Source organism: Myotis yumanensis, unplaced genomic scaffold, assembly GCF_028538775.1.
Source record: "Myotis yumanensis isolate MYYU_CA2020_CCGP unplaced genomic scaffold, mMyoYum1.0.hap1 SCAF_8, whole genome shotgun sequence".
Taxonomy (NCBI): domain Eukaryota; kingdom Metazoa; phylum Chordata; class Mammalia; order Chiroptera; family Vespertilionidae; genus Myotis; species Myotis yumanensis.
In genome coordinates, this window is record NW_027223759.1 from 31807033 (window position 1) to 31832923 (window position 25891).

Sequence of the window (25891 nt, forward strand, 5' to 3'; positions counted from 1 at the left end):
ACAAGAGATTTGTTGGAGAAATACTCTCAATCTCAGAGGAGACAGAATAGGCCAGGGGAGGAAGTTAGGCAGAACTGTAGTTTTAGGAGCAATCTCACCTCAGCCTGCCCCGTGGGGACCTCCAGACATACTCTACATAACAGAGAGTGTCCCCTGCAGAGGCAAGGGCACAGGGTACCTTTGCCCACTCCCAACTGTCATTGGCTTGGTTTAGAAATTATATTCTCTATTCATTCAAAAAATGTTCCCGATGAGGAGCCAGGGACACATTTATTTTACATAAATTGGATTTATACCACATACTGCTTTTATTATAAACATTTTTAACAATATATAATAGTCATTTACCTCTTATTGTTGAAAATATAGATTGTTTCCAACATCTCCATTTTTTCTCCCAAGGTTCTCTATATATGGACATTAGTCCAAATATTTCTAGGCATCAATTTCTACAAGTAGAATTGCTGGTTCTGCAAATTTGTTAACATATTTTCATCATAACATTGTCTGGAAAATTAGTATATTCAGCTGTCAAGATCTGATGCTATGTGATGCTATGATCTTTTGAGGTTGGTATGGCTGTTACATTTGAAGGCATTCTTGGAGACTTTCAGAACCTGCTTCTTAATTTTCTTCAGTGTGTGAGGAAGTCACTTTTGTTTCTGATCTCCATGGGTCCTTCCTTCAAGTTCAGATCACTCCGTACTGGCGGTCAACAAAATATCCTTTTCGACATCTCTAGAAGCATGACTGTCCTAGTCCTGGGCTCCATAGAAGAGGAAGGGCTTTTATATCTGCTGCTGAAGGATCTTTCTCTGGACTAAGACACACTGGAAGATAAGCCAGTTTCTGATATTCCTTTCCTCTCCTCTGGTCCCTTACTTTGTCCAGTTCTATGTTCATGTGCTAAATTCACCAACTTGTGAAAGGCAGGTGAAGTTCAGATGATTTGAGGTTCAGACTGAGGTTTTCTATTCTACAAAGTTGATAGATGCCATCTCCTCCTGAGTCTGTCTCTCCCACCTCCCCTTTCAATATCTAGCAAACGGTCCTTTTTCTCTTTCAAAGTCCTGTTTATATCTTTTGTTACCAGAAAGGGACCAGGCCCAGAGCGGCTCTGCCTCGGGCAGGCCTGTAGTGTGGGGGTTCTTAACTTCGTGCAGGAAAGATTTTACAACATGAGTCCAGATGATTTTGAGAGCACGTTTATGAAACCTGGGGACAGGGCCGTGATGAATGTGGTTAAGTGGTTAAAGCATCAGCCTGACCACTGAAGGGTCTGAGGTTTGATTCCCAGTCAAGGGCATGTAACTGGGTTGCAGGTTTGATCCCCGGCACCAGTCAGGGCGCATGCTGGAGGCAACCAATCAATGTGCCTTTCTTATATGATGTTTCTCTCTCTGTCCTTCCCTCCTTCCCACCCTCTCTAAAAAAAAAAATCAATGGAAAAAATATCTTAAGGTGAGGATTAACAAAACAAAACAAAAAATTAAAGCTGGATAAAGTGAAATAAGGACAGAAGAAGCAATGGGAGAGAGCCTAGGCAGGGCTGCTTTGGCTCACTGAGAAGTCAGAGACAAGGGGGCCTTGAAGACAGGTTCAGGAAGTTAGCCCAGGCGGAGCTGCTGCTGCAAATCTCATGGGGAACCTTAGAGTTTAGGAGATGCACTCCTGTGGGGGATGGAAAGGGGAAGGAAAGGCCTGACACTACTCCCAGGAGGAATTTAAAGACTGGGCTTTGGGGGAGGTCTTAGAAAAGGGTCTAAATAGAATATTCATCAGTTTTATGCTGATGTGCCAAATGAGATTTATTCCCTTAACTTCATCTGTCCTTGGGTGTGGTTGGCAAATGGCACTAGTTGGATTTCTGCTACCTATTTCCCCAAGTAGAGTATTTAAGCTATTTACCCTCTGACTGGGGAGAAGTGTAAACCACTTACTCTTAAGTGCCCTTGGTAGGGAAGATAGGACTTCACCACTTACTGATGGCTGAACACTGCTTGGACGTTTACCCGTCTGTCTCAGCTTCCCTATTCCACTTGTCCTGGCTTACTGGCCTGTCTCATCTTGACCCTCAGATTACCTTCCAACCCAAGGACCCATTTACGGTTAGGCCATAATTTCTAGGTTTCTAATGATTAACGTAGGCAATCTTTTCACACCTTAAACTATTCTTTGCATTTTTCTTCTTTGTAAAAAACAAACCAACCTGTTTACAAGGTCAGGGGGATGCTCTCTCTAAAGCAGCCAGACTTTGGGCAGACCTTGGAAGGATGCTGGGTGTCTAGGGAAAGTTAGGCTTACCATGGGCCAGGCACAGTGCTAACTGCATTATATAGGACTTATATAAAAGGAAGAACCTATATTACAGGTTCTTCCTTTAAACCTCAAGACAACCCTGTGAGGTAGGTATCATTACGATCCCCATTCATCCACAGTTCACAGCTACTATGCGGACCCCACTCAGCTTGTAAACTAAGGAGATGAAGAAAAGGGAGGCAGGCCAAGAAGTAAAATATAAAACGGAGTAAGAAGCAGAGGAAACGTAGGCAGGCAAGCGGGCGCAGCCTCTTTCAGGTCTCCTTTCCAGCCAGGGCTGAGCCAGCACGATGCCCCAACGCCTCCCAGCGGCCGCCTCTCTCCCAGCAGTGCTTCCGGCCACGGGAGGGTGTCATTGACGAGCGCGACTGCGTCGGCGCAGACCACGTGCGTGCGTGTGGCGTAAGACGTCGGCGGGGAGGCGGGCCTTCCGGTCCTGGCCCAAACTATTTCCGACAGGAGCCGGAAGACTATCCCGGATGGCGCCGGGGGCGGCCTGCTGGTGGAGGTGAGCGTGGGGCTGCCCGCCTTCCCGCGCCCGCGGGTCGCCTCATGCTGCGGGCCGCGGCCGCCAGTCCCCGCTCGAATCGGCGGCGCTGAGGCGCCCGGGCCGCGTGCACCATGTCGTCGGGTCTCCGCGCGGCCGACTTCCCCCGCTGGAAGCGCCACATCTCGGAGGAGCTGAGGCGCCGGGACCGGCTGCAGAGGCAGGCGTTCGAGGAGATCATCCTGCAGTGTGAGCGGCGGGCGGGCCCCGGGAGCGGGCGGACGGACGGGCCTGCAGAGGCACGTGGGGCGCCGGCGGGGACCGGAGGCCGAGCTCCCGGCGCTGCCCGTGCCTCGGACGCCCCAGACCATTTTTTTTTTTTTTCTTAGACCTTCTCTTTCATTTTACCCTTGGGTGTGACTCTGGAGGGGTTCCTTTACTAAATCGTGCGCTCTTCGGAGGCAGGCACCGTGCACGCTGGCGTTTGTGAATCCCCGCAGCTCACACAGCGCTTGCTCCAGAAACGTCCTGTTTCTCGGGCAGCCGTGTTTTTGAAACGGGCACTGACTTTAAGCATTAACTCGCGCAATTAACATCTTCTGAGTGTCATGAAATGTTTGGCCTTTCATCCTTTAGACCTCTGTCCTTACTCCAACTTGATATTCTTTGACGATTGAATATTTTGAGGCTTAATATACTTTCAATTTGGGGCAACATAGTTTTTTGCTATTACTGAAAACTTCAATATAAGAAAGGTAGTTTCGCCCTAGCCGGTTTGACTCAGTGGATAGAGCGTTGGCCTGCCGACTGAAGGGTCCCAGGTTCGATTCTGGCCAAGGGCACATGCCTGGGTTGCGGGCTGGATCCCCAATGGGGGACATGCAGGAGGCAGCCGATCAATGATTCTCTCTCATCATTGATGTTTCTATCTCTCTATCCCTCTCCCTTCCTTTCTAAAATCAATAAAAATATATTTTTTTTAAAAAAAGAAAGTTTCCTTTCACCACCGGTGCAATATGAGTAGAAAAATGTACCCTTAAATGCGTTCTAATGAGCACTTCCTAGCTCCCCCCTTCTTCAATTTTACCATAACTGATGACACATTTAGGGTAAGAAATGGGCAGTGTTCAGTCCTGTGGTTTCATCTACCCCCTTGAAGTAAGCCTGACAAGTCTCTCCATTTATATTGATTGATGAGATTTGTAATACTAGTAGTTGACCTGTGTTGAGTTCTGATTGCACTAAATCAATGGATCCCAAACCTACCTATACATTAGAATCACCTGGGGATCTTATAAAATGTGCCGACAAGTTTGAGTACTGTAGTCAACATTTGGCATTTATTATTCCACTTAATCTTCCTGAAAATCTTACGAAGCAGGTCCTGGTGTCCATTTTACACAAGGCGGAGAGAGGTTAAGTAATCTGTCTGGAAAGGTACAGCAGGTTAACAGTGGGGGCCTAGAATTGAAGGTAGACTTGTTGGCTCCCAACTTGGATTTGCTGTTCTCCCTTGGTCCCCCAAGAAATGGCCCTTAGATGGGAAAGAAAGGGAGATGGTGGACCCCTGTTATGGCTTGTACTCAAAGGCCCTGGCAGACCAGTATCATTTCAAACAGCCAGAGGCACAGGCTAGCCTCTTACTCAAATGTGATTCCTTAGCAGGTCATCAGGTATTTATTGAATGCTTGTTCTTCAAGAGCTAATGCACATTGTAAGTCAAATTGGGTTGGAGGCCGAAACCGATTTGGCTCAGTGGATAGAGCGTCGGCCTGCGGACTGAAAGATCCCAGGTTCGATTCCGGTCAAGGGCATGTACCTGGGTTGCGGGCACATCCCCAGTAGGAGATGTGCAGGAGGCAGCTGATCTGTGTTTCTGACTCTCTATCTCTCTCCCTTCCTCTCTCTAAAAAATCAATAAAATATGTTTAAAAAAAAAATTGGGTTGGAGATCAGACTCAACTCCTTACTAACCATTTTTTTACACTTGCCTTTCTGAGTCTGGTTTGCTGCATCTATAAAATGGCGGTGACGCTTGCTCTGCCTGCTTCATAAAAACAAGGCTGTGCATGTAAGTGCTTTGGAAGCCATGTCCGTAAGTCTATAAATGAAAGATGCTTGTAATCAATCACATTGGCACAATTTGAATGTTTTTCTGCACTTTAAAAATGGGCATCTTGATGGGGTGTGAGGATGTAGAAAAGTCAGGAGAGATCAGTCCTGGAAAGGGAACATATCTTTTAATGAGCTGTGGTGGGCAGAGAATATCTGAGGGGCTAGAAGCAGGTAGGAGAGCAAGACCACCTTTCTTTATGCTGAGGATTGTCATTGGGGAGATCACTTCTAGTTTGACCTTGAAACGGCCCCACTGCTCCTTCCAGCCTTCCCAGTCAAGTTCTGACTGTCCATCAGCCCAGAATCTCATGTTCAGTTCCTGCCTCTGAGCCTGAAGAGAAAGATGAAAAGAGGCTGTGGGAGCAGTGGGCATTTTCATCCTTCTCTCTCTTTTTATTTTTTTAATAATTGGTGTGGGGTTTTTTATTGATTTCAGAGAGGAATGGAGAGGGAGAGAGAGATAGAAACATCAGTGATGAGTCATTGATTGGCTGCCTCCTGCAGGCCCTGCACTGGAAAGCAAGTCCACAACCTGGGCATGTGCCCTGACTGGGAATCAAACTGTGACCTCCTGGTTCATAGGTCAACGCTCAACTACTCAGCCACTCAGGCTGGGCCTGCCTTCTCTTTAGTGAGAGGAACTTTAGGAAGGATGCCTCAATACCGCATGTCCTTTGAAAGACCTAATATTATCACAGGGCACCCAGCTCTGCTGTAACATTTGGAAGATCTTCGTAGAGCCCTTTGACACTGGTGAATATCTGAAGTTGGAGCCACTTCCCTGTCCTGACTAGTTCATTAAATTAATGTAGATGAAGAGAGTGTTTTTTTTTCTGCCAGTAATTCCATTTTCAGATATCAAGGAGAAATAGAACTCAAGACTCTTATTTATTCATTTATTTATCCTCATTGGAGGATGTGCTTATTGATTTTGGAGTGAGAGGAAGGAAGAGAGAGAGAAACATCAATCGTATGCATCCTGGGGATGGAACCCACAATCTAGGTATGTGCCCTGACCAGGAATCGGACCTGGGACCTTTCAGATGCAGGGTTTGATGCTCCAACCAACTGAGCCACACCGACCAGGGCTGAACTCAAGGGCTTAAGAACCTTTAAGAAAATAAAGAAGCTCTTCTAACAGGAATGGTCATTAGCATAAACCCTATCAAAATTTTGTTCTTAAGCAGTTATAATCTTAGACTTTTAGGATATGCAACAACCCCCATCAAATGTAGCTATTCTGCAAATTCCCCATGGTCACTCTCTTGTTCTGGTTAAACACCACCCCCCACCCCCACCCCCAATCTGATCTTGCTGGGCCCCATGTGCCTGTCATTACTAACTACAAGTCCGTTTCTAGCTCTGACCTTTCTTTTGAATTCCTGCACTGTGTTGCTTGTCACATTTGCTAAGTTCAGATAGGGAACTCATTTTCTCCCTTAAGCTCTCCACTCATGTGTTCTCTTTGACACTGGTGACCACAAGTGATACAATAGCATCTTCCACCCAGTTTCCTGAGCAAGGGATCTCAAAATGATCTTTGACTTCTTAGGTTTTTTTTTGGTGCCCTTGACCGGAATCGAACCTGGGACCCTTCAGTCTGCAGGCCGACGCTCTATCCACTGAGCCCAACCAGTCAGGGCTTGACTTCTTAGTTTTTACTCCAGGGTAGAAGGTAACTGTGGGAGTAGAAAGCATTTTCCATTGCCTTTAATAGGGGGAACATGGGTCCCTTGACTGGGTTGTCCTTGCTAGGCCAAGCAGCATCTAAGGAGTGTATGTTCCTGAATTTTGGATAATTGCTCTAGTTGGTGACAAAGTACAGTACCTAGTACCTTGATACTTAATAAAAGTGAAACCATTTATTTATTTAGGTCCAAGTCTTTGTGTGTGTGTGTGTGTGTGGTCCAAGTCTTTATATGACATTAAGTAGTAAACACGTATGTAGGTTATAATAAATAACTTGATTTTCTCTCTTTTGGGGGGTAGATAACAAGTTGCTGGAAAAGTCAGATTTTCATTCAGTGCTGACCCAGAAGCTACAAGCAGAAAAGCCGGACATACCCAACAGGCATGAGATAAGGTATTTTGAAACTATCCTGTGTAATTTGTACCTCTCACGAATTGAAATTAGTCTCAGTTCATTTCTCTAATTTAGAAGCAAACCAAGTACTGTTTCTGGCTCTAGTTTTTGTCAGCTCTTTTTAGATAAGATTCTGAAGCCAGATAACTAAAATATTTTTTAGAGGTTCTCACACCTACCCACCTTTAAGGGTTATTGGTAAGATGTTAGCTAGAGAAATTGCTTAAGGCGGTAACTAGGCCAGTTCCTTCTCCAGCCAGTCAGGGTTCACATTTTCTAAATAATCAGACAAGTAAGCATTCCTGAGCAGATTTACATAGATCTTGTTTAATACAGATTGCCATAAGTTGCTTTTTCTACAAAACAGGTCTATTTGATCCTTTTTATTCAGTGTTTTTTCAACATATTTTAGTAGATTGTGAAATTAAACTAACAGGTTGCAACAAGCCTTTTTTTCTTTTAAGAAAGATTAGGGGAAAGGTCTGCGTTTCTATAGGAAGGATGAGTATTGTCTTGTTAAATATGCATATATGAGTTCATGATGTGTTTACTTGGGTCATTTCTTTCTGAGGGTGACGGTCCAAAAACCTGAAAACCAGTCTTCAAAGCAGGGTAATTGGAATCATTCTAGAGTCCTACTGTCTTTTCCCATATGCTCATGTTGCCATATTAAATTTGATGGTTTGTATGAGAACGGTAGCCATCATTGCTCTAAAATTCCATTCTTATTTGCATATTAGTTAACAGTTTTAAGAACAAGGTTAATGGTAATTTGGGATTTTTAAAAATCCCACAAATGCTAGGTGTAGCTTAATACGTATCTTTACTGCTGTAGCTGAATGGGCTGTGTAACTGCCATGCATGTTTCCACATCTGGCCAGATGGGAAACATGAACAAATGGGCTGGCCCAGGTTCCATCCTTGCTAACAACAGTTCAACAGAGTGTGCCTGGCTGGACCCTATTGGGGGTCTTCTGTAGCATTGAAAATACTCGGTTCAGTCTTCTAGTCAATTTCAGGTATAGAGAATACCATTTCACCTTTTCATCTAAAATCAATCGATTGAAAACTCGAAGCATTTTATTTCTACCAGGCTAGACTCTTGGGGACTATATTTCTGTATATATTTTTTTTCTGACAAACTCATTTGCTTGGAAAGGTACTATAAGTAAATGTAAAAACAATTATTTTGGCTGAATATCACAGGGGTGGTAATTTGATTGGGGGTCTTTCCTTCCCCACAAACGTGTGTCCATAATCAGGCTTCTCCTGACTGCCTGGTTCTTTATTTTCCATGAGTCATCTATGGTTCCTTTTTCCTTCACTGACCTGCCCCTCCACATATAGTCAGTTCCCTGGGCCTGTTGGTTCCTCCCACAGTCCCGAGTGCATCTGTCCTTTATTTTTACTTATTTATTTTTTTTGCTGTGCCCCTCTCCCCTTTATTTGTTACCTGCCCTTTCATTCCTGCACTGTGACACCTTCTGCACTCAGACATTGTGTGACTGTAGTGTGAGCCAGGTATTAGGGATATAGAGGCGAATAAGTCAGTGCCCATTTTTAAGGAAGTGGGTCTAATGGGGGTGACCAGTTCAAGGGGTGTTTGCTAGTGTGATAAGTTATGCACAGAATATGGCTACCTGGGTGATTATGTTTTTAAAAAAATTCAATAGTAAATTTGGAGAACTAATGGAATTTATTAAACAATTTGTGAATCTGGCAACATCCCATCTAGCAACTGGAAGTTGTATAAAATAGGAAGTTTTTATAGGAAGGGTGGGCCAAGGGATTACTAACAAAAGAAAAGAAAGAATTATTATTCCAAGGATTTTTATAATGCAGATAGCCTCTTTCTTTGAGGAGGGAGGAAATTGAAAGGGTCCACCTGACAGATTACCTCTAGATGTTGATCAGAAACTTTTAAACTGGCTGACTAATATGGGAGAGATTGAAACTGCAGTTAGATCAGACATTAAATGTAGGTTTGGGATTATAGGCTTTTAGCACAGGTGACCCCATTTTGGGCCTTTTGTTTTTTAAGTTTCCTTTCTCCCTCCTGTCTCCTTAAATCCTGTGCATCTTGTCCTTATTAATCTTAAAAGAATTGTACAATTGAAACCTATTTAATTTTATTAACCTGGGTCACTCCAATAAATTTAATATTAAAAAATACTATCAATTATCTGACTTCCCTCTTCAGTGTTTTAATCCCCTTGCTTACTAAATAGATTAAAATTAAACTCTTCAGCCTGAATATCGTGGATTCCAGTAATTTTCCAAGTATGCTTCCTGAACGGCAGCATCTGGGAAATTGTTAGAAATGGAAAGCCTTGGGTCCTTCCCCAAACCTATTCTTTCAGAAACTCTGAAAGTGGGGCCCCATTAATCTGTTTTAAGAAGCCCTTTAGGTGATCCTGATAACCTCTAACTGTTGAGAACCACTGTGTTAGTCCATGGCTACTCAGGAGTCCTTGTAAATCAGCCGGTGGACGTACGGATTATCAGCTCTATCTCAGACCTGTATCAGTCTGGGGTGGGGCCCGGGAGTGTTTAAACATGCCTTCTAGGTGACTCTTACCTACCTAGTGAAGCACTGTTGATGGACTATTGTTAGGAGTTTGACTTTTATTTTGAGTAAAATTGGAAGTAGTAGGAGGCTTTGAAGTGGCATGAGTGACCTGTATCCTTACCCTAGTCTCCAGCTCTTCTTTAGAATGTCAACTCCTTTTAAGAGGGCTTTTACATTTTGCATATTCCCCATTGCTCTGCATTAAAGTAAGGAGATTTGATAAAGATAATTTCTAATCCACATATGCAGTTAATCACCCAGGCCTGTTGATGATTTCTCATAAGATTGGGGAAGCACTAGGTCGCCTCAGAAGATGAGGCATTGTGTGCTTGAACTTGTGATAAAACTTTAGAGATGGAGGGTGGAATTGGAGGGAGCACTGTGCTCTCCCCCCTCCCACTTTCCCCTCTTTCTATTTCCTTATCAGTGGTGGAGGAGGCAGTTCTCCCCTCCTTTCAGGTGGTGGTATCCCAGCTTTCTTCCTTTCCTCCATCCATGTACATTCCCTGGGCGATGGTCTGATAATTCACATCTGTAGCTCCAGCTGAGACCCCTTGCCTGCTGCTGTTTCTGAGATACTGTGCAAACACCTGCAGAGTTCCCAAAACTGCATTGGTCCTTGAGGCAATCTGAACTCAGTTGCTACATGTCAGCCTCCAGCTAGAACCTCTTTGCTTGAGGTTCAGACTCCAATTTCCACTTGCTTGGTGGACATACCTACTTGGTTATCCTCACTGAACTCTTCAGCCCTCCCCCAAACCTGCTTCTCCCATTGTCCCTCCCATCTTAGTAGGTGACGCCTACATTCTATCAGTTGCACAGTCCAAAACCCTGGGAGTCATTCTTTATTCCTATCTCTGATACCCCACATCCAATTTAAGGGCACATACTGTCATCTCTCTTCAGAATGGATCTAGCTGGGATCTGACCACATCTCACCCTCTCACTGCTACCACCTTCATCTGAGCTGCACTATCTTAAACCCAGACTGTGGGCTGTATAATAGCTCTAACTGGTCACTCTGTTTTTACCCTTGTCCCCTGCATTCTGCTCTCCACCCAGCAACCATAGTCATCCTTTTAAAACCGAAGTCTCTCCTCTGCTCAAAACCCTCCAATGGCTTGCAGTCATACCCAGTAAAAGCCACAGTCCTCCAGCCTGTGAGGCTCTGCCTGACCTCCCCGCTCCTCCCCAACTGGCTCTAGTCACACTATCCCTGGAGAACACCATCTGTGTCCCTCCTCCAGGCCTTTCCAACACTTGCTGTTCCCTCTGCTTAGAAGGGCCCCCATGGACCACAAGGCTTGTACCTCACCTCTTTCCCGTCTCCATTCTTGTATGACCTCTCAGAGAAGCCTTCTTTAATCACCCTGCATAGAGTAGGACCCCTGTCACTCTGTACCTGACTAAGTTTTTCTCAGTACATCTGACCACCTGCCTTTATGTAGTTACTTATTGTCTGTCTGCTCTTAACTTCTTGTCAGTTGCATGAGAGCAGAGCTCTGTGCACTGCTTTCTCCAAGCTGCAGGAGCAGTGCCTGGCACAGAGTTGGTGCTCACATACTTGCCTGGTGAGCAGCCTGCTTGTCTCTTCCATAGTTACCTAACCTTTATTCTGGAACCTACCCTTTATTCCTAAAGCACGTGGTGGTTTGGGTAGTGGTTGGTCTCCTACTTTCTCCATCAGGTTTATGTGGCGTATAACTACACTGGCCTGGAGAGACTGGCCCGCTTTATTGGCTTTGTTGTCATGTTCATGGTTGAAATTCTGGAGTTATTGTTACACTACCTGATTGAAAGGGGTCTGATTTTCCCCCCCTCTTTTTTGCACATTCTCTTCATCTGCCTGGTTTGGGAATTCAGTCCCGGACATGATGGTGCATGGAATGATGGCCAGCTACAGGAAATGGCCCACCTGAAGATGAAACACCAGGAAGAACTGACTGAGTTGCACAAGAAACGTGGGGAGGTAAAGATAGCTGCTCTCCTTGTCTGTTTTCTGCTCTCTGTGGGTCTTTTAGTGGGAGGATGGGCAGGCTGGCTTCGTGTGGCATCACCAGCTCTATCTGTGGGAATGAAACAACGGGAAAGGTGTGAGGGCCTTGCTTCCATCAGCAAGAGGGCAAGCCATTGAGATAACTGCCCAGTTGTCATGCTCTAAGATAGCATGGAAGATACAAGTGGAGAAATTTGAAAGGAAAGAAGTTTTCTGCTTGGTCCACTGAAGATCGAAAGCTTTTTAGAAGCAGATAGCAGATGGGTGGTTACCAGAGACAAAGGGAGGGGGGTGAGGGTGAAACAGGTAAAGGGGTCACTTATATAGTGACGGATGGAAACTAGACTTTCGGTCGAATTATATATAACAGTGATGGCAAACCTTTTGAGCTCAGCGTGTCAGCGTTTTGAAAAACCCTAACTTAACTCTGGTGCCGTGTCACATATAGAAATTTTTTGATATTTGCAACCGTAGTAAAACAAAGATTTATATTTTTGATATTTATTTTATATATTTAAATGCCATTTAACAAAGAAAAATCAACCAAAAAAATGAGTTCACATGTCACCTCTGACACGTGTGTCATAGGTTCGCCATCAGTGATATAATGTTGCACACCTAAAACTTCTATAATGTTATAAACCAGTGTTATGTCAATAAAGAAAATAATTTTTTTTGAATCTTTTGAGAGTGAATCCTGAGATTTCAGAAAGAATCGTTAGAATTAAATCCTGAGCTATGTTAACTCTCAATGGTATTGTGATGACACATTATGAAAAAGTACAATAAAATTTACAAATCAGCTGAATTGATCATTTTATCAGCTGAAGAGTCTGAAAAGATAGCTGGGGTGCAGGGGTTGACAGAGTCCTCAGCAGGAACCTGTCAGTCACCTAGAGCTCTTCTCACCCATCCGAGCCTGCCTTCAACAGGGACCAGCCCCCACCATTCCCATGAGCATCCCTATGGGCCCTTCGGCTCCTCTCCGCCACCCAGCTCGTTTCTTCCTGCCTTGGCTCAACCCACAGGCACCTTTTCTTTCTTAAAAATAATTTAACCCACTGTTATTTAGTTTTCAACTGAGGCTCTAAAATCTCTTATTTATTAAAGTATTCTTCTTTACCCCCCAGTTAGCTCAGTTGGTGATTGACCTGAATAACCAAATGCAGCAGAAGGACAGGGAGATGCAGATGAATGAAGCAAAGTGAGTAGAGACAACACCTACTTTGGGACTGGTCGTGGGATCGTGCCCCTGTTTTATCTACTGTACTCTTGTGAGCAGGGCCAGTGGTGATCAGTGGCAAATGGTAGTAGCCACGTTGGACTCAGCAAGAGTTTCATTTTTGTGCATGTATAGCTTGGGATCTTTTTTCCTGCTCTAAAGATGGAAAAGGCCAGGACAGTGCCCTCAGTCTTCCAGGTTCCCAGCATACTCCTGGGAAGTACCTTTGGCCCTTGCAAATGTCCTTGGGGCATTCACAGTTCTCCCTGTGGCCGCTGGGTATGGGAGCTGGTGTCTTCTGTGGTGGAAATGGCCCAAGATAAAGAGTGTGTGGTCCTTGAGAGCAGGGATGAGTTTGTGGGCAGGATTATTCTTGATTGGAGAGAAGCCTGGCAGATAAGATAAACAGAGACTCAAGCCTGAGTCATTGTGCCTTTTTCCTTAACGTGCAGAGAGGGATATCTAGAGGCTTAGAAAAATGGGGGGCTTCCTCAGGCATTCTCAGTCAGTGAATGATAGAGCTGATGGAATACACAGGATTTCCAGCCTCTTAAGCCCCTGTTGACCACTCACATTAAGGACCAGAAGCTTCCTCTCTTCAAATTTTGCTTTTCTGAAAAATGCTGTAATAGTCATTCATTGTCTGGATGAATTTGACCCCAGATGCTTCCTCTCCTAATGAGGTTGTCCTGTAAACCATTGGGACTGGACTCTAAGTGAGGTGTAATAACAATGAAGTCTCCTGCATGGTGCCTGGTGTGATGGCTGAGGTCACTGCTGGTGCCCGAGCACATACAGCTCCAGCACCTGGCCAGGTCCTCTGGCCCCCAGCGGGGCTCCTGCAAAGTGCCATTTCTTCCCTGTGTTGTGCTTTCAGAATTGCAGAATGCTTGCAGACTATCTCTGATCTGGAGACAGAGTGCCAAGAACTACGCAGTAAACTGCAGGACCTGGAGAGAGCCAACCAGACCCTGAAGGATGAATATGATGCCCTGCAGATCACTTTTACTGCCTTGGAGGAGAAACTGAGGAAAACTTCGGAGGAGAACCAGGAGCTGGTCACCAGGTGGATGGCCGAGAAAGCGCAGGAAGCCAATCGCCTCAATGCAGAGAATGAAAAGGATTCAAGGTAGGAGATGTATCCACAGTTAGTAGGTTTCTTTTTTGCTAAAGTGGAACCTAGGTCTTTGAAAAGAAGGAAACAAACCTGGCAGCTCCTACCACAGGGTGGGGGAAAACCAGAAAACATTAATAAAAATAATTTTGAGAGTGGATGCAACTGTTGACAGCATTAAGATTTTGCCACAGACGAGGCTTCTGTGTTCAGCCCTAATCTCATTTGTAAAATGGGAATAATGGCACTTAACCTCAAAGCTTGTTATGAGGATTAAATGAGTTAAAAACTGTAAAGTAATAAAACTCAGCTAGGAACAAGTAAATTGTAAGTGAAGCTTAACTATTATTATTCATGCTCTTGGTATGTCGGTGTGAGGCTGTTTGCTGTAGAAACTAAGTTGCAGCCATGACTAACCCTGTATACACCTTTCTGTCCTGAGAGGCCCTGGGTCCCAACAGGCTTCTCACTTGCTGGCTCACTGCTTTTTCTAATAACACTAGAGGCCCGTTGCAGGAAGATTCCTGCAAGAATAGGGCTTCCTACGGCTGGAGTGAAGCAGAGAAGGGAGCGAAGCCCATGCGGGCTTCGCTCCCGTCTCTGCCACTCGGCTTGTTTCGCGCCCAGCCTGGCTTGTTTCGCTCCCATCTCCGCCTCCCGGCTTGTTTTCGGCCGCCTGGCTTGCTTCGCTCCCAGCTGGTGTATCCAAGTTAACCGCCATCTTTCTTGGCGGTTAATTTGCATATCATGCTGATTAGCCCGTGGGAGGCATAGCGAAGGTACAGTCAATTACCATGTTTGTCTATTATTAGATAGGATAATCCTCCCTCCAGGCTTTGCTCTGACATCCTTTATAACAGCATCTTTACCAATGTTACCAGTATGGATTTGGGACTTTGGAGTCTTTGCTCAGGGCAGTTGTTATTTTGAATGCACTGAATATTTAGATACATTATTAGAGCTAGTTTATTGAGAGCCAAAGCCCCATGCATTTTTTAAGCAAACATAAGTAGTGGGCTTTCTTTTCTTTTTTAATAGGCGGCGGCAAGCCCGACTGCAAAAAGAGCTTGCAGAAGCAGCAAAAGAACCTCTACCAGTTGAACAGTAAGTAGAGATATGCAATCAAAACTGTGCTCTGAATAATTTGATTCTCTCTTTTTAATATATTTTTAATTTCTATAAAACCATTTTATGGATTGCTGAAAGAAATGTAAAAAATTTAAGGAAGGAAAGAACCCTCATTACCTTCCAGAAAGTTGTTCCTCTTTACACCCCTCATGTGCTGTGAGTTCTAACTACCTGCACCCCTAACTCGTGACAACCTCCCTGTTTTCCTGTTGCTACTGACCCACTTTCTCCCCTTGCTTGGGGCAGTGTTATGCTGGGCAGGGTTCTTTTGCTCTTGGTTTGTGGCTTTAAATGGATGTTTGGGCAAATCCTTGAAGCATAAGTGAAGACTAGGTTCTGTTGGAACAAAAGGAATTGAATCAGTTGGAGCTTTTCCTAATCTGGAGACAGGGTGGAGAATCTTCCCTGAGACCCAAAGTTTTGTTTTGAGGTGGTGGGAGCTTTCATGACTGAGTTCCTTTTGTCTCTAATTCAGAATGTGTTCTTTTCCTGTTGAATTATATTTTGGAGTATGGCATTAGAATTATCTGGTTTTTAAAAAGTTGCTTGCATAGCCGAAACCGGTTTGGCTCAGTGGATAGAGCGTCGACCTGCGGACTGAAGGGTCCCAGGTTCGATTCCAGTCAAGGGCATGTGCTTTGGTTGCGGGCACATCCCCAGTAGGAGATGTGTGTGAGGCGGCTGATCGATGTTTCTCTCTCATCGATGTTTCTGGCTCTCTGTCTCTCTCCCTTCCTCTCTGTGAAAAATCAATGAAATATATTTTTAAAAAAAAAAAGTTGCTTGCATATAAATGAAGGGGGGTGGTTGAAATTCATTTAGGAGTCACCTAGCAGACAAAGGTCTTATTTTATAGGGAAACAAGAAGGTTCTCATACCAAGCCTTGGCTGTAGATGCAGAATGGACATTTCTTCTGTAATTGTAGAGGTGAAAAATGAACCTGACAAAACTGCAATGTAAATAAATTAATTGACCTGGAAATGAGGTTTGATTTCTTAAAAATTACAGCTTTGTTATTTTTGTCCACCAAAGCATTGATTGTCCACCTATTTGCCAGCCTAAGGGGGTGACTAGGTGTGACATGATTTAGACAGGTGGAGCATCCTGCCCAAGATCACCCAGAAAAGGGCTGAGCTGGAATGCAAAGCCAGGGGTGTCTGTCAAGGCCTGTTCTTAGTCTCTGTGCTTCCCTAAGAGAGGAGTTTCTAGAGGAAAGGACATTTACATCTTTGAAGGGTTTTGATAACCAATTGCCAAACCCTTGTATTTTCTGATGGCCCTGGGCCTTTGTAGAGTTCAGAGTACCTTTATGGCTTTAAAATTCTACTTTAAAGCATTTACATGATCTCAACTCATTTTTGCTACTCTTGCCATCTCTGCTGGTCTGTTGTCACCCTTGTGTGAACACAAGTGACTTCCAGAACCACAACCCAGAAGAAAAGAAAGCCCAGCCTTGTTCTCTTTCTTCAGACCTACCTTTGTTTCCCTGTACATCTTGGCCCAGACTGGGTTCAGTTACACGGAACCCTAGATGCAATAGCCAAGGAAAATAAGTTTACTTTGACTTGGTTTAACTTGCTTGATAACAGGTCCTTACGTATATACTTACCTAATCCAGATAATCATGGAAAAAATCTTGCTTTCAAGCTTCTATGAATCCAAAAATTAGTTGATATAGTCTTGGGTTATTACATTTTATTATTTTACTTCTCCATGAAGATTGAAACTCGGTAGGAGGTCATTAAGACCAAAATAATTACTTGACTTGCCCCTACCAGGAAAATGGGGGGGAGGGCGGTGGATTCCAGAGGTGATCTTGCATCCATAGGATGAGCAATAGCAAAGGAGTGTGTTCCTATGACTTGATGGCTTTGTGTGAAATGCGTTGGACTCTCCAAATGTCAGGAGCACCAAGGACTTAATTTTTTTTTTTCTTCTTAATCCTCACCAGAGAATATTTTGATTGATTTGAGGTGGGGGGTGGGGGTGGGGGAGAACATCCATGTGAAAGAGAAATCAGGAATTGAACCTGAAACCTTTTGGTGTACTGGATGACACTCCAACCAACACCCGGCCGGGGCAGGAGCACTGAGTAGTTTAAACATAAACTACCCAGAGTGTAAGTGAATTATGTTTAGATTTTGCTTTCCTGTTTTTTATATTATTAAAGTAATATTTAAAACAGTTGTTAAGGCAACTATTGATTTCATTGCCCTTTTATGGGTCCCTTTGCTTATTCAACAGGACCTTCTCCCTTTACTTGTTTTCTTATACTTTGTAGCTGCCCCTATCTGTGTCCCTTCCCTGTCTCAGGGAACTATTTATTGGTTAGTACGGTCCAGTTGTTCAAGGGCAGGAGGCCTTCAGCTGCTCGCCAGACTTCTGATGGCAAGAAGTTATGTGCTGGTTATGTGGTTCTGGGCTTAATAAACCATTATTTGCTTTCTAAGTGGGATCTGAAAAGATCAAAAGCTCACTTTTAAGGTTGTCCTCAGCTGAATTCTGGATATGATTTAGACAGGTTGAATGTTTCTTTTAGTATTGTTCAGAGCATGACAGCTCCTTTTTCTCCAGAGAACCCTTAAACATTGATGTCATAGCGAAGTCACATAAGTGGTATGTTACTGGGAAATGGTGTTGGCATTTGCACAACAGACTCATCATAAAAATCCTGTTGAGCCCAGCCGGTGTGGCTCAGTGATTGAGTGTCAACCCATGAACCAGGAGGTCACAGTTTGATTCTTGGTCAGGGCACATGCCCTGATTTCTGGCTCAATTCCCAGTAGGGGGCATGCAGGAGGCAGCGATCAATGATTCTCTCTCATCATTAATGTTTCTATTCCTCTCTCTTCCTTCCTCTCTCTGAAGTCAGTAAAAACATTAAAAAACAAAAATCCTGTTGGTCCAGATTGAGCAGAATCAAAGACTCTACCTCTTGCCCTTCTTTCCAGGGATGATGACATTGAAGTCATTGTGGATGAGACCTCTGATCACACTGAAGAGACCTCTCCCATGCGAGCCATCAGCAGAGCAGCCACGTAAGTAGACGGGTTTGGCCAGGAAAGGAAAATGCGGGTGCAGTTTCACAGAGCACATTTGTGGCCACGACAGCAATCTGATGCACCCAGGCCTCTGTGCTGGGGCACCGGTCCTCTTGCACAACCACAGAGATCAGTAGGCTCCTCAGTGACCCCATCTTGCAGTCTACTTAAAGGGAGGCAAGCCGTCCCCTAATGTTGCCACCTGCTGTGAAGGGAAGCAGAAAAAGTTCAATGGTTCCTAAAAAATGACAGTTCAACCTTATTAGGCAGGGTGATTGTTTAGATCAGCAGTCGCCAACCGGTGGTCCTCGGACCACTGGTGGTCCGTGAGATCCGAAAGGTTGGCGACCACTGGTTTAAGGAAACGTTTGGAGCAGCGGTCACCAACCAGTGGTCCGTGAGGTCGGAAAGGTTGGTGACTGCTGGTTTAGATCATACTGATTAATTCTTATTGGGATCCAGGATTCTTTTTATTTGGTTAAGCAGGACTGAAAGAATGGGGATTGGATATTAATAGCCAGAAATTGTTAGGTCAGTTAGACAGTTTCATTGTCAAAAGCATTATTGCCAAGGAAGTTCATTTAATTCTAGGGATCCTTGTTTCTTTTAAAACTTTGAGGCTGGGTTTCCCTCCGACCTTCCCACTGTTGTCTGGTGGTTTATACTGCAATGGGTTTCTCGGCTGGGGTTTGGGAACTCGTGGGAAACATACTCCCAGGTAACCTATTTTTGTGGACTGTTTTATTGATTGATTATTTGGGCAAAATGTTCCTAAGGTTTAAACCTATCCTCCCCTCCTCTTTAGTAAGCGACTCTCGCAGCCTGCTGGAGGCCTTCTGGATTCTATCACTAATATCTTTGGGTAGGTTAGAAACCTTCACCTTTCCTTGTTGATATGTATGTAAATATACCTAAGTATATGTACATGATTTATTATCTTTTTTTTTTTTTTAATGTACACCAGAATGTCAGTGGTACAGAATATACAGATGCCTTAATTTCAGCTTTTCATTTAGCTTCTTTCTTTTTCCTCAACTTCCTTTCTCTTAATCTTGCTGCGTGCTGATCTCTGGCCTTATCCTTTAGTCTGTCCGAGTCTCCCATTTTGGGACATCACTCTTCTTCTGATGCTGCCAGGTGAAAATATTATCTACTCTTATCCCAGCATGTGGGTGTGGGTCATTGATAATTAAGCTGATCACCGCTTCACTGCCCTCCATCATCTATGTCCATGTTCTAACCAAGACGCTTTGCATGTTCCTAGGAATGCCGGCAGCCCTCTGAATGGGGGCGATTAGGTTGAGCTCTGTACAACAGCCACGCTCTCGCCGCTCTTTCTTGGCATGTGTTCAACTTGCCTTGACCACAGTGTATGCTGAGGATGACTGACTAGGCATAGAAACGTCTTTAAATTGTTTTACAAAAATACCGAGCTCTTTCTGAGCTAGCACTTAGATTATGTTCAGAAAGTCTTCAGTAGTTTATGGACTGGGAAGCAGTAGTTCAGGACTCTTCTCAATGTTGAGTTTTGGAGTCCATGAGTTAGCAAACGGGAGTACAAGTATGTGCTGCCTATCTTCCCAGTTGTCCTTGAGTGAGGATGTTTCTGATTTGGCCAATCATTTTGTAGTTTGAAGGGTCTAAAAGGGAAAAAAGTTATTGATAAAAAGGTCTTTGACTCCCTTCTGAGGTTGATGGACAAGTAGCCTTGTGCGGTCTTTTCTAATGTTCTCCTTTGTGTTACTTCTTAGGAGGCGCTCTGTCTCTTCCTTTCCGGTTCCTCATGACAATGCGGATACTCATCCTGGTTCTAGTAAAGAAGTGAGGGTCCCAACAACTGCAGTGTGTGTCTTTGTAAGTATGGTTTCTCCCCAAACCCACACGAAGCCTAGTATGGTAACAGTGTGACAATTAAAGGGTCCTTTCTCCTGCTGCAGCTGATAAGCTATTTCTTGCTTTATTTATATCAGGCCTTTGCACCTGTCTCTGTCTGATGAAAGGGATTAATACGTTTTGCTTAGCTTCAGAGGATAGAATTTATTACAGTCACCCTCCGTAATACAGGACTGGCTAAGAGAGGATTGGAAGCATGAGGGATGGAGCAAGGGAAAATAATTAGAGATGTGAGAAATTAGTAATTCATGCAATCGCTGTCACCAGTTGGCTCCAATTTAGAGTAAGAGTCTAGTCCAGTGATGGTGAACCTATGACACGCGGGTCAGAGGTGACACGCGAACTCATTTTTTTGGTTGATTTTTCTTGTTAAATGGCATTTAAATATATAAAATAAATATCAAAAATATAAATCTTTGTTTTACTATGGTTGCAAATATCAAAAAATTTCTATATGTGACACGGCACCAGAGTTAAGTTAGGGTTTTTCAAAACGCTGACACGCTGAGCTCAAAAGGTTTGCCATCACTGGTCTAGTCCATGGTCTGTTTGGAAGGGTCAATAGGGTGACTATTGGCTTCATGATTCACACCTCTATCTGTGGGACTTCTGACCATTAGGAGCACATGGTTGGAAGCAGTTCTTGGCAGAAGCCATTATGGTATCAGGTACTGTCAGCTGGAGTTCAGAGCTGGGTCCTAGTACAAAAGGATAGTGTGGTCCCTGCTGGAGAGGCTGAGCAGACACTGAACCAGCGTGGAAACAGGAGAGTGCCTGGCTCAGGGCTCAAGTGAAGGTGGGGAAAGGCAGACAGGAAGAGCAGATCCCAGAAAGTTGGGCTGACTCTTGCAGTGAGTTAGAGGAGCCAGCTTTCTGGGGAGAGAAAGACTTGTTTTAAAAATGAGATGGGATTTATATGGGGGAGCTTTCCGTTCTAGGCATCAGGAGAAACTTTAGTAATTGGATATTTGCACACAGTGAACTACCTTAGATATAAAGAAAGTCCCACTGTACTCCCGTGGTTCCCTGGCAGGCCTGGCACCTCACAGAGGTCAATGATGATTGGTAAAAGGTCTGATTGCACTTAATGTCACAGTCCCTTCCTTGCCCTCAGCTCCCAGCAGCCCATTTTTTCCTCCTATCACATTTAAGTCATGTGCATGGGATAATGGAGCAGCTGATAATTGGGATTCTGTCAGTGTGTGTTTCTGAGAGTGGTCAGTTCACAGCTGACAACTATCCAACAGAACCAGCCTTCAGGAGCGTGACGAGGGCAACCATGGGTGTGATGGTGCATGATCTCAAGTTTTCAATCTGAGACCTCTTCAATAGAAAGATACATTCTTTTTAAAAGACAAGGAAGGGAATTACAGGAGCTAAAACGTTTGGTCTCCTGTCATACAGCTTTTCAGCAGTGGACACAGGAGGGACGGGAAATCAGATCACCAAGCAAGGAAATAATAAAGTGATGTTTATATCCAGTTATGCTCGAAATAATATGTTAAGTAAGCATCTTTTTCAGTCCCAGGCAAATGTGAAGATCAGATTTTGTCTTCCCAAAATAACCTTTTGGGCAAATGATTGATGACCTGTCTAATGATCTAATGTTTATAATCCATTCTTTCATGGTCTTGTGGGTTTTTTTTCCATTTTATTGTGGAAATTTTCAGTCATCAGAGTGGAGAGTAAAAAGAACGTTGGGGTACCATCATCCAGTCTGGCAGCTTCATTTAGCCACGTTTCTCCATCTTACTGTCTCTCCCCTGCACATTCTTGTTGGAGCAGAGTCCCAGACATTGTTTTATCCATAGATATTTTAGTATCCATGGTCTTTTTTTAAAAATATATTTTTATTGATATTTTTAGAGAGGGAGAGGGAAAGAGAGAAACATCAGTCGGCTGCCCCCTGCACAACCCCTACTGGGGATCAAGCGACCTCTTGGTGCATGGGTTGATGTTCAACCAACTAAGCCACACCAGCCTGGCCATGGTCTTTAAAAAATTTTATTTTATTTTATTTTATGTTATTTATGTTTTAATTACAGCTGACATCCAGTATCCAGGGTCTTAAAGAGAAGAGATTATAGCAACCACTTCTGGCATTTTCTCCTCTCAATCTAGGATGGGATGCTTTTTGCTTGGTTTTCTTTTTTTCTGACCACAGATGCCATTTTGTCATATCATGCGTTCCAGTGTGGATGCCAGTCTTAGTAATTTCCCTATGATGAATTTAAATTCTCCCAAAATAACACCAGTTAACTTTTGTTGAAGGTCTTGTAGTCAGGCACAGTCCTAGGTCACAAGACTTCTGGAAGTCCTTTTGTATAGATGAGCAAACTGAGGCTTCAGGAAGGTAAGGAACTTGCCAGAAGTCACACTGCTCATACACATTAATGCCCGCATAGAATCTCACTCTAACACTGCTGTGCCTCAGTAGCACTGGCATCTGCTCATATTGGGACTCCATGTTAGAATATCCTTGTTAGGAAAGCCATAAAAGCTTTCTTTATCATGAGAAGTCATGCTGTACATTAATTAGATACATAATGTGATGTGTATTCATGCAATCTGGACCAAAAGGGAAGCAGGTAATCACATTCTTACTCTAAAGCTATTAAGATCATATAAGAATATAAATTGAAATTTCTTATTCTTAAAAGAAATAAGATTAATGTGACAACAAACTTGAAGCAGTTTACACAGATTTTGAATCCTGAAAGGTTGCACTGTATTTAAATAAGTGGAACTGTTAGCTATAAGAATAAAATGATAGAATCTTAGGAAAGCCTGCGCTAGGAGCCCGATGTAGTTTATGATGAGATTCTTCTCATTAAGGATGAATGTTCAACCTCGTGAGACATTCAGAGGGCTCACTATATTGGGCTGTTTCTTCCTGGGAATGGCAGTGATTGGGTCTGAAAGGGTGCTTGTCTTGCAGGATGCTCATGATGGGGAAGTCAACGCTGTGCAGTTCAGTCCCGGATCCCGGCTGTTGGCCACGGGCGGCATGGATCGGAGGGTTAAGCTTTGGGAAGTGTCCGGAGGTGAGATCTCAGAGTGTACAAAAGGAAGCTGTGACATCTGTTTGACTTGGTTTCAGGCAACCTTTGAATTGTTCATCTTCTCAAAGCACAGTTTGTGTAAGGAGCCTGACCAGAGCATCATTACTGTCTCAGTTGCACTTTATAGCTGATGATGTTTTCTCTGTGTTTCCAAGCAGTGACTGGAAAACACTGTAAAGTTATGGATATGTTTGTGTTTTACAAATATATTCTAATCAGAATACCTTCCAAGAAAGTGCAGGTTTTTAAAGGAAAATTAAAAGCAGCTTATCAGACAAGGACCCTAAGATCAAGACACGGGGTTTCAGAATTGATCTCAGAGCTCTCAGAAATGGGATGGCATTTTGAAAGATGGGAGTTAATGAACCCATCTCTTAAAATGCTGAAGCTACAACATAGCCCAATTTCAACATTTTGAGATTCAGTTAAATATACATATACTTTTAATAAAGCAAGGTCAAAGAATAGGCTGAAGGTTTTTGTAGGAACCACTTTGTCAAGTTTCCATAGTTACAGCACATACATGCTCCCTGTCCAGCAGTTAATAGTTTCAGAGGGCCTTTTGTCTGTGTTATTTCCTTTGATTCTCACAATGGCCCTAGGCAGTTAGAAAGGTGGGTATCACCTGTATTTGAAAACTCAGGGGGCACTACCAGATTTACATAGTTGATTTACATGACTGATAGATGATTTACGTGGAAAGGAGTGGTGGAACCTAGGAGCTGAGTTAGGTCTTCTAACTGCAAGTCCCTTGTTTTCTCCATGACAGCCTCCCCTAAGCTGTAGAGTTGCTGAAGAACACTGTAGATCACTGTGGTTACAGAAGAGCAGTCTGTCTGTTAGAACAGGTGGTCAGTAAAGCTCCAAGTGTGTCTGCCCTGGCATTTGATTTTCAAGAAAGTGGCTCAGTAGTTAAATCCCTGGCAGTTACAAGTAGTTGAAGCCCATTAGAATTAGTCCACAACAGCCTGTTCAGTCTGCAGTTTTGTTCCTCTTGGCTAATATTTACTGAACCTTGGAAGGTACAAAGTCCAAGAGACTGTTTATGAAATAGTTTGGGGTGTCCTGTTTTTACTCTTTTAAAATATCAGAAGAATGGCACTCTCCACCCAGTAGGAACACCCATCCTTGCTCTTTCTGTCAAAGCAGAGGCTCCATTGGTAATTACTTCTATAAACAGCGTTAATATAACCTCCCTTGGTGCCTTCTAGATAAAAGAGCTTTTTACTTTTAACAAGGTGTTTGGTCTTTTGAGATCAATCTCTTGTGTGGAATAGCATTTATCGATCACTTCTTGCATTTTGGCTGCCAAACAAGTAGACGACTATTTTGGGCATAAGTCAGAGAGCTGTTTCTTAGAATTTGCAATAATAATTTGGTCTGTAAAGGTGTAATCTAAATAAAGACCTAATTAGTGGATGTTGGCCCTTTTTACTTTGGAAAATCTAATGAAAGCTAAGATCCAGGAAGAGGCATATAATGTGCTATATTTTTCAAGTAAGTATAGAGGTGGAGTTCATAGACCAGGTTAATAATCCCAGCCCTAAATATGTTTGACAGCTCCAAACCTGTATTCATATTGCTATTATTTAGAAGTGTTGAGTAAGAGATAACATTGAAATGTTTCTCGTCCTGTGCTCCCCTTTTATGAACTTGATTTAGAATGGGTCCGTAATTGTTTTCTTAGCTTGTCTATATAGGTCACCCTTAAGCTACCCTATAAAAAAGGAATGTAATCACTTCGTCATCAAGACTTGTAATCCTCTAAGCTTATGTCTGCATAATTGAAGTTTCCGTGTGTGGGGCCAGTTCTGTGAGAGTAGGACCCAGGAGCGGTAGCTGAGTCTGTTGGTGAGGGAGGCTGGATAGAGGGAGGGAGCACTGGCAGGCAGCTGGGTTGCCGGAGTCTTGGAGTTCATGGACATAGAGTAAGTGCAAGGACAAACTCCAGAAATTTCAAACTGGTTAACTGGAATTCTAATGACTAGCCATTTACACCTACCTAAAGCAAAAGCTCTTTTCAGACATTCCTGAAATGATCACACCTGGGTTCTGAAAAGTTGATGGTTCAGAGTTGGTAGTTAAGTTGGTCCAAACACGGATCAAACCCAAAGATGTGTTTATGATGTAAGTTAGAAAATTTTACTGAGAAATAACAACTAAATGAAACTCAGTCTCTAAGTCAATTGACATGGCCTATATACACTAAATTTCTCTAAAAGAACAGCTTAACACACATGCAAAATGCTAGGCTCTGCATCCACATATACCTTCATTGCTCTTAGAAATGTCTCGTATTCTGTCTGTCCTGCTGGTTGATTCTGTGATGGTGCAGGAATGCTGTTTTGACAATATAGTTGGCTTCCAGTGTTTCGGGTGCCCCATTTTAACTTACATAATGGCTTTACCTTCTCTTTCCTCCATCTTTCTTTTTATCCAGACAAGTGTGAGTTCAAGGGTTCCCTCTCTGGCAGTAACGCAGGAATTACAAGCATTGAATTTGATAGTGCTGTAAGTATCTAACACCTGGGGAAATAGGTGCATTCAGAGGTGTTTAGAAACAAGACATCTGGTTTTCAAAATTTTTAAATAACTCACCTGGTTTGCTACTTATCTTGAGTAAAATCAGTATTAAAGAAAGATGCAGGTAGATTACAAATTCTGTGCTGATCGTAACTGGGTTGGGGAGGCAGGTCTGCATTAACCCAGCTGATCTCTGCAGACTTGATACAAGTCCCAGTTTGGGCTGAGGTGTTGTGGGTGGAGAGGAGGGCATCCAGCTAGACCTGCGCCAGAGATGAGCAGATCTCCGAGGGGGTAGCTGGGAGGTGAGACAAGGGGAGAGTCAGTTCCTGTGGGCT

General features: G+C 43.5%; 1 protein-coding gene and 1 non-coding gene across 4 annotated transcripts in view; both read left to right on the top strand.

The window, feature by feature from the left end:
• Positions 1-2779: 2779 nt before the first annotated feature.
• Positions 2780-25891, top strand: part of ATG16L1 (autophagy related 16 like 1) — a 33983-nt gene continuing 10871 nt past the window's right edge. Inside the window, exons 1-12 of one of the 3 annotated variants that reach the window (XM_070422437.1) lie at positions 2780-3055; positions 6911-7004; positions 11437-11542; positions 12700-12773; positions 13669-13920; positions 14944-15009; positions 17986-18072; positions 18881-18937; positions 19162-19212; positions 19827-19929; positions 22907-23012; positions 25471-25541. In XM_070422437.1, the coding sequence (XP_070278538.1) occupies positions 2941-3055; positions 6911-7004; positions 11437-11542; positions 12700-12773; positions 13669-13920; positions 14944-15009; positions 17986-18072; positions 18881-18937; positions 19162-19212; positions 19827-19929; positions 22907-23012; positions 25471-25541 (1182 nt within the window). In that variant the 5' untranslated portion in view covers positions 2780-2940. The remainder of the gene's footprint in view (positions 3056-6910; positions 7005-11436; positions 11543-12699; positions 12774-13668; positions 13921-14943; positions 15010-17985; positions 18073-18880; positions 18938-19161; positions 19213-19826; positions 19930-22906; positions 23013-25470; positions 25542-25891) is intronic. The other 2 variants (XM_070422438.1, XM_070422439.1) reach the window with 2 other exon arrangements.
• Positions 21019-21290, top strand: LOC139015901 (small Cajal body-specific RNA 6). The gene has a single exon (XR_011472549.1). It is a non-coding gene; the product is annotated as a small Cajal body-specific RNA 6 (non-coding RNA).